Below are 8312 nucleotides of genomic sequence, written 5' to 3' on the forward strand. Positions count from 1 at the left end.
AAGAAGGACCGATGCTGGGGGGGGGGGGATCCCCTCCCGCTGCCCGTCCCCTGCCCGTCCCCTGCCCGTCCCCTGCCCGCTGGGCGGCAGCGGCCCCGCTCCCGGCATGCACCGCGGCGCCAGCGATCTATATATAGCGGTAAAAAGAGCCGGGCAGGACAGCAGGCAGCACCCAGGGGTCAGTGTCCCCCCCCCCCGGCCACCAGCCCCCGCCTCGGTAAGGGGTGTGTGGGGGGGTCTCCCCGGTGCCGCAGCCCCGCCCGGCCCCGGCTTTGTTGGGGAAGGGGGGGGTTATTGCGGCACCGGTGGGTTTTTTTTTTGGGGGGGGGGGGGCTCATGGAGCGGGGGGGGGGGGGGGTCTGTGCCTACCGATGCTGCCCGGCCGGTTCCTGTCACCGCGGGGGGGGGGGCTGGCAGCATCGGTTGGGAGCGGGGAGCGGTGCGGAGGGGGGGGGGGGGCGTTGCAGGGGATGCTGAGGGCATCGGTGCTGAGGGGTTTGCGTGGGTGCTGGAACCGTTGCAGGGGATACTGGGGGGCTTGTAGGGGTGCTGGAGCCATTGCATGGGGTGCTGGAGCCATTGCAGGGGGTGCTGGGGGGGCTTGCATGGGTGCTGGAGCCATTGCACAGGTCCTGGGGACTTGAGGGGGGTGCTGGGGGGCTTGTAGGGGTGCTGGAGGCATTGCATGGGTGCTGGTGGGCTTGTAGGGGTGCTGGAGCCATTGCATGGGGTGCTGGGGGGCTTGTAGGGGTGCTGGAGCCATTGCATGGGTGCTGGGGACTTGCATGTGTGCTGGGGCGCTCACAGGGGTGCTGGAATCATTGCATAGGTGCTGGGGACTTGCATGGGGTGCTGGGGGGCTCACAGGGGTGCTGGGGGGCTCACAGGGGTGCTGGTGGGCTTGCATGGGGTGCTGGGGGGCTTGCATGGGGTGCGGGGGGCTTGCATGGGTGCTGGAGCCATTGCATGGGGTGCTGAGGGGCTTGTAGGCGTGCTGGAGCCATTGCATGGGTGCTGGGGACTTGCTTGGGGTGCTGGGGGGCTTGTAGGGGTGTTGGAGCCATTGCATGGGTGCTGGGGACTTGCAGGGAGTTCTGGAGGGATTGCAGGGGTGCTGGAGCAGCCCAGTCCTGGGCCTGGGGTACTGGGGAGGGGGAGCTGGATGCCAATAGGATGGGGTGGGGGCTGGGCGTGGGGATGGGTGGGGTTGGAGCTGGCAGTGGGGTGAGATTGGTGGGAGCACCCCAGGGTGCATCCTGCCATGGCCTTTGCTGGGGAGTCACAGGCCACACTATGGCCCCAGCCCCCTCCCCAGCCCCAACCCGCTGAGCTCCCCGGCCAGCAACCCCCTCCCCATCTCCTCGAGACCAGGAACCTCCACGTCACCCTCACCCTGCACCCATGGGCCCAGCGCTGCGCTGGATCAGGCCCCAAGCCCGTACCGAGGGCCACGGCTGCCCCCAGCCCCCCACGGCCCATCGGAGGTTGGTGCCGGTGGTCCTGGGGCTCGGCACTCCCCACAATTAGGGATCCTGGGGGTCCTGCACCCTCCCAGCCCCACCCAGACCCCGCGGGTGCCATCCCAGGCTTTGACCCCACAGCACATGTGGGACGTGACCCGGTGCCGGTTTCAGCTCGGCCATACTTAGCCTCTGCCCTTTCCCGGCTGTAACACGACCTCGTCAGCGGCCACCGGCTCGTTTGGCCACAGGATGCCCCATCCCAGCACCCCGTCCAGCCGGTTTGGGGTGACGCACTGCGGCCAAGCAGGTTGGGTGCTGCGGGGCTGGGTGCGGGCAGGCAGGGTGGCCAAACTCACCCCCACCCCCCAAGGTGATGGGGGTGCAATGGGGTGCTGCAAGCCCCCCCTTAAGGCACCCCCCCCCCCAAAAACCAGCCCGCGGGGAGCTAGGGGGATGCTGCCCGCATCACTTGGTGTCCTGGTGACACTGGTCAACCCAAGCTGGTTTCCAGCTGCCAGGCGGCACCCCAAGGCACGGGGATGTGGTCAGGGCACGGGAGGAAGCCGGTAACGTCACCGCGCGTCACCCGGCATGGGGAAGCCCTCACCGCAGCCGGATGGGGCGGGTGGCTGCCGGGAGCAAGGTAGGTGATGGCCGTGGGAGCAGAGGTCCTGAGGTCCCTATTTTAGGGCCAAGCCGGGGGTCGGGTCTTCCGCCCCGCCGTTGGCGGGGCGGAAGACCCGACCCCCGGCTTGGCCATGGAGCTGAGCACCAGCATGGCAGGGAAGGGAGAGTGGTTGTCTCCTTGCACCCCAGCCTTGGGGACCTGTGTGTCTCAGCTGTGCTATTATTCATCCTACTCTTCTCTCGCAGCCTGAAGTGCTCCTGTGCCTGGTCTGCGGCAGCATGTCGACAGGTGAGCGCTCCGTCCCGCTTGCATCCATCCCCCTTGTATGCATCCCCTCGGTCCTCCCGCATCTGCCCCCCCCCCGCATCCATCCCCTCAATCCCCTTTGCATCCATCCCCCCTGCATCAATCCCCCTTACATCCATCCCCTCACCCCCCCCCGCATCCATCCCCCCCCGCATCCCCCTGTCTCCCCCTTGTATCCATCCCCCCTGCATCTGTCCCCTCCATCCCCCCTGCATCTGTCCTCCTTAGGCGCATCCCCTCTATCCCCCGTGCATCCCTCCCATTTGTCCTTTGCATCCATCCCCTCGGTCCCCTTTGCATCCCTGTCCTCCATCCCCCTTCCATCCCTCCCCTGTGTCCCCTCCTTTCCTCCCTCGCCTCTGTCCATCCCCTGTGTCCCTCCAGCCCCCCACGTGCCCCATGTCCCCTCCGTCCCCGCCAGCCACTTGGCTCCTTCCCCAGCCCTGGGGATCGCCGGGTGCCGGAGGAGTTGAAATTTCAGCTGGCTGTAATCAGGAGATGGGAGAGTGGCCCCAGAGCAGCTCGGCTTTATTTTTAGCTCTGCCTCCCCCCGCGGCGTCGCACCCCAGCATCGCCCCATGCCGCGGCCGGGCCGGATCCTGCAGGTGGTGCGGGACCTTGCGCCTGGGTGCTCAGCAGGGGACAGGGCGGTTAGTGCCACCTGCACATCGGCCACCAGGTCCAGGGACCGATGCTGGGGTTCAGGGACTGCCGGGGGTTGCGCCAGGCGCTCGAGGTGTCTGTGCCAAGCCGAGCCTGCCACAGCCCCCGGTAGCCCGCCGGGGTGACAAGCCGGCCGCAGGGATGGATGTGGCCGGTCCCCGCCCGCGGTGGAGCCGTGGACAGTGACTGTCTCCGGGACACCACGCAGCAGCGGGATTCCAGCCCCGTGGCCGAGGCGCCATGGGGTCTTTGTGCTCAGCCACGTCCAGCCCGGCCGTCCCGACCCGCCCAGGTGACAAGGATGAGGGGGACATGCGGCTGCTTCCCTCTCCACCTTCCCACCCCCAGGGCTCTGGGATCGGTCCCCTCCATCCCCTGGAATGCCTGCCCCAGATCTGGCACCCCCCCCCGGGGACACCTCGCTCCCTGACGGGCTTTCTGGCTTTTGATAATTATTTTTTTCCCTTTCCTCCTCCAGAAAAACTCAAGCACCACAAAATCATCTTCGTGGTGGGTAAGTCTGTGTTGGGGTCCTGTCGCTGGTGGGGTCAAGGCCACGGCCCAACTCTTTCCCCCCCCACCCCTGGGGTGGGGGCTGCGGGGAGCAGCCGGTGCCCGGGGCTGGGGAGCCGGGGCTGGAGGCTGAAACTGTGGGACCTCGGCTGTCCCCAGGCGCTGTGGGGTGGCCGTGGCTCCAGGAGGGCACCTCTGGCTGGGCATGGGGTGGCAGTGTCTGGGGTGATGTGACAAACACCTGGGGGGTGATGTCCTGAGTGCCAGTGGGGTGGTGATGGCCAGGTACCGATGGGACAGTGATGTCCTGGGTCCTGGATGGGGTGGTGATCTCCTGGGTGTCATCAGGCAGCGAGATGTCCTGGGTGCTGATGGGGTCGTGACAACCTGGGTGCTATTGGGACGGTGACGTCCAGGTGCTGATGGGGTGATGGTGATGTCCTGGGTGCTGATGTGGTGGTGATGCCCTGGATGCCATCAGGGTCGTGGTGCCCACGTGCCAATTGCCAGCAGCCCATGCCACCCCCAAGCACTTGGTGTCCCCCAGCCCACCCCAGGAGCAGCTCTCCCCATCCATCTGGTGCTGGGCTTGGGGATGCCGGCCCCTATCTCACTGGGCTCTGAGGACTCCTGTGGGTCTGTGCTGCCGCTTCCACGTACCCCTCCAGCTCCTTACCCATGGCTTGGGGCATGGCTGGCCCTTGTGTGACTTGCAGGTGGCCCCGGCTCGGGGAAGGGGACCCAGTGTGAAAAGATCGTGCAGAAATATGGCTACACCCACCTCTCCACGGGGGACCTGCTGCGGGCGGAGGTCAGCTCGGGCTCGGAGCGGGGCAAGAAGCTGCAGGCCATCATGGAGAAGGGCGAGCTGGTGCCCCTGGTGAGTCCATGCGGCCACTGGCTGCCACACGGCAGGGCATGCAGGCAGGGGTGGCTGTGGGGACACCAGATACCACCATGACGGTTGGCATGTGGCGTGGGGACACGTCCATCCCTGCCACCCCAGGGGGAGGTTGCAGCAGGGATTGGGGGCTCTGGGTGCTGGGGGGGGCCGCATTGTCCCACATCAACCCTGGCAGCTCTGTCCCCTCCTCCCCAGGACACGGTGCTGGACATGCTGCGGGACGCCATGGTGGCCAAGGCAGATGTGTCCAAGGGCTTCCTCATTGACGGCTACCCCCGCGAGGTGAAGCAGGGAGAGGAGTTTGAGAAGAAGGTGAGGGCTCATGCCATGCCATGCCATGCCACCCAGCATCCATGCAGAGGGTCTCCATGGTGCCAGCAGCCCAGCCTCCCCATCCCAGCAAAGATCCCAACCCAACAGGGTCTAAACTGGGCACCGTCCCAGCCAGCAGGTCCCCCTGCCTTGGGGACAGCCTGTGCCCCTGGTGCAGTGGGGGGACATCTCTCCAGGATGTCCTCAGGCTGACAGAGGGTGACCACAGGGCTGGCGTGATGGCGATGACAGAGAGCCAGGGCTTGGCCATGGTGTCCCTCTCTTCTTCCACGTGGGTCTCGGGTGTGCCAGTGGCCCCAGACCCACGCGGAAGGAGGCAGAGGATGGCATCCATGCTCACCACCACCATCTCCCCAGACAAAACCAGACCCACGTCGGCTCGGCGTGGTGACAGCTGTGTCCCTTCTGTCCACAGATCGCCCCCCCCAACACTGCTGCTCTACGTGGACGCGGGGAAGGAGACGATGGTGAAACGCCTGCTGAAGCGAGGCGAGACCAGCGGGCGGGTGGACGACAACGAGGAGACCATCAAGAAGCGTTTGGAGACCTACTACAAGGCCACCGAGCCTGTCATTGCCTTCTACAAGAGCAGAGGCATCGTCCGCCAGGTAAGCAGGGACGTGGCCAACGCTGGCACCCTCCAGCCCCACGGCTCGGGGCGCACGTGGTCCCAGGGGAGGGGAAGTCGTGGATGGGGGTGATGAGGGAAGGGGGAAAAACTCAATCCTACCTCGTTTGGGGTGGACTTGACCCTCTGGTTCCCAACACGGAGACCCCCTCCAAGGATGGCCCCACACCCCTTTGCCCTAAATCAGCCCTGATCTCTATGCCCACGGCCAAAATCCATCCCTGGAAGAGCTCCGCTCGTGCTGTCCCCTCGGGTGAGCCCCCCAGCTAACGCCTCCGCACCCAGCTCAACGCCGAGGGCTCTGTGGAGGAGGTTTTCCAGCAAGTCTGCTCCCACCTCGACAGCCTGTAGCCGAACCCCCAGCCCCGCTCCCCCGCCCCCGGCGCGCTCCGGCAGAGACAGCGGAAGCGGCTTTATCCTGTTTTCGTGGACAGAGCTGCGGAGGAAATTTCAAGGACATTGTGTTTGGCTCTTTCCCGTCTCTCCCCAGTAAAGTTCACTTTAATGAGCCCAGACTTTATCTTTTTCTTCTGTCGCAGGAAATGAGTTTTTCTTTCCAGAGATTTTTTTTTTTTTTTTTTTTTCTCCCCTGTCGTCCCCCCCCCAGCCCCTCTGGAGCTGATTAAGGGCAGGAAGCGGGTGTTTATCCCACCGGGGCAGCGGGATGCTGCGCTCGAAGGAAGGGAGGGAGCATCCCCACTGCTCACCCCAGCTTCCCAATCCACGGCCTGCAAGAAGCCTGCAGCCACGTCCTCCAGCCGGTCCCGCTTGCCCCAGTCCCGTCCCGCTTGCTGAACCCCCTTGTGCTCTGGGTGTGTGTCCCTGGAGACGCGGGCAGCATCTGAGCCGTATCCCGCACATGCATCCCTTCCCTCCGGCTCTCCCGTGGGCTGCCCGGGCCTGGGGGTGGCCGGATTCAGACCCCACAGTGGGCCCAGCCATGCTGGGATGGATTTCCACCACTTTCCTGCCTTGGCATTTCCTTGTTTCTTTTGGCTGTCGGGGTTTTTTGGGGTGCGTGGTGGCTGCGATGTGGTGTTTCGGGGTGGCACAACACCCTGGAGCGGGGTGCTCCCTGCCCCGCTGCAACTGGGCACCTGCTGGCGTCGGTGCCACCTCTCAGCCCAGGATGCAGCCCTGTCCCCGGGGGCTAAGGGACTCGCTGGGGACACCCAGCTAAGCCTGGCCACAAGGCTGGGTGTCCTCGTGGGTAGAGGACAGGGTGGGGTTCCTCATGGGGGGGGTGAGTTGCAGGCCCCCCCCCCAGACAGGCAGTTGGGGTGCTGGTGTGGGGGAAGGGGATACGGGGGCTCCCCAGCATCCGCAGAGCTGCCCAGGCACGATGCCACGGCAGAGGGGCTGCAGCAGGGCTGGGGTTCACCCAGCCATAGCAAGGGCAGGAGGCAGCAGAGCTGCAACCCCGGCAGGGCCCCCCACCACTCACTTTTGGGCTGCTGGGAGCCGGGCACAGAGCCAGGGGGCTGAGGGGCCGAGGGGGGGGGCTGGCAGCACCGGGGGCAGCTGAGGTCGCAGGGCCGGAGCAGAGGAAGGAAGCGAGTGGGAAAAAAACAAAAATCCCCAAGAAGAAAACCCAAACCCGCCAGGCTCCGACATCAGCCCTGTGCCCGGGGAGCAAAGGAGCTACCGGCAGAGCTCGGGGCGCTGCGGGGAGGCAGCCGTGTGGCCGGGCAGGAAGGATGCGGCCATCGGACCGGGGCTGGGGTGCTGCCAGCACAGTTGAGCCGGGGCTGGGGTCAGCGGGCGCTTGCCTCGTGCTGACGGGGACGAGGGGACAGGGGGGATGGGTGATTTGGGATGCTACAACCTAAAGCCGGGGAGCGGGGTGACCCGCCTCCCTTGTGCCTCCGTTCCTCTTTGGGTGTGCTGTGAGCGTGCCTCAGTTTCCCCAGGTGGTGAGCAGAGTGGTGGGGCTGGGAGGGGGGGACCCTGCAGTGCCCAGCAGACCTGGGCACCCTGCCCTCCTCCCCAGCATGGCTCCTGGCTGCTTGGTTGATGGGTTTTTAGATTCTTTTCCTCTGGCTGGAAAGCCCGAGGCCTCCCCCATAAGTTGGGGGGGGGGAAGATGCTGTGCTGGGGCTGAGCTGGGTGCACCGGGCTGCATGTGCAGCCACCCCGCAGCCGCAGCCTGTCACCCTGCAGCCACCGCCATCCCGGGGTCCGTCACCGAGGGCCTCCTGCGCATCGCCCTGCAGTGTCACCGCGGGGATTGGGGTGCGGGAGGGCCGGGGGTGCCCGTGCCTGGTCCTGGTCCCCATCCCTGTCCCCATCCCCGGCTGAGCACCCATCCCCACGGTCCCCAGGAGATGGCAGTGCTCTGTCATGGGAGATGTCCTCTGCTCGCCCCAGGGTCACAGACATCTCCAGGGACATCCTGGCTGGTGTGGACAGGCATCACTGGCTTCCCTGGCAGGTCCCCACGGCGTCCCCCTGCCCGTGGCCGTGGGTCGGGATGGAGACAAGCCCCGGGGGCCTGGCCCACCCCTGGCACGGCGTTCCTGGCTCCCAGCCTCCCCGTTAGCTCTCACCTCGGGCGGCAGCCGCTGGCACATGCGGGAGGCATAGGGCAGGGGTGCAGAAGTGGCTCCCTGGGTGCCCCCAGCCACCCACCTCAGTGGTGCTTCGCTTCGCTGTGACCCCCCTGCCCCAGGGGACCTCTCCCCCCCCCGCCAAACCCACCTGCCAGGCAGGGATGTCCAGGCCATCCCCTGCTGCGGCCTGGCCACAGGGTACAGGCAAGGCAGGCAGCAGCGCTGTGGGACCCTCCATCCGCCCCACAGCCCCAGGGTGGGCATCCAGGGCCGTGGGACAGTCACCGGCCTGGGACACGGTGACCCTGCTGGGGTGCTGGCTGGG

At 66.4% G+C, this 8312-nt stretch overlaps 1 protein-coding gene across 6 annotated transcripts; it reads left to right on the forward strand.

Moving 5' to 3' along the window:
* Nucleotides 1–87: 87 nt before the first annotated feature.
* Nucleotides 88–6416, forward strand: AK1 (adenylate kinase 1). 6 transcript variants are annotated; one of them, XM_029999422.1, is made up of 8 exons: nucleotides 1698–1770; nucleotides 1982–2106; nucleotides 2337–2379; nucleotides 3539–3574; nucleotides 4290–4453; nucleotides 4673–4789; nucleotides 5226–5418; nucleotides 5724–6416. In XM_029999422.1, exons 1-8 carry the CDS (start codon nucleotides 1713–1715, stop codon nucleotides 6062–6064), a joined length of 1077 nt encoding a protein of 358 aa, XP_029855282.1. In that variant the 5' UTR covers nucleotides 1698–1712; the 3' UTR covers nucleotides 6065–6416. The 6 variants fall into 6 exon arrangements, with proteins under 6 accessions (XP_029855284.1, XP_029855283.2, XP_029855282.1 ...); XM_029999428.1 differs by having other exon boundaries at nucleotides 4673–4794; nucleotides 5232–5418; nucleotides 5724–5946; XM_029999426.1 differs by having other exon boundaries at nucleotides 5626–5724.
* The last annotated feature ends 1896 nt before the right edge of the window (nucleotides 6417–8312 follow it).

This window comes from Aquila chrysaetos, chromosome 24, assembly GCF_900496995.4.
Source record: "Aquila chrysaetos chrysaetos chromosome 24, bAquChr1.4, whole genome shotgun sequence".
Classification (NCBI taxonomy): Eukaryota; Metazoa; Chordata; class Aves; order Accipitriformes; family Accipitridae; genus Aquila; species Aquila chrysaetos.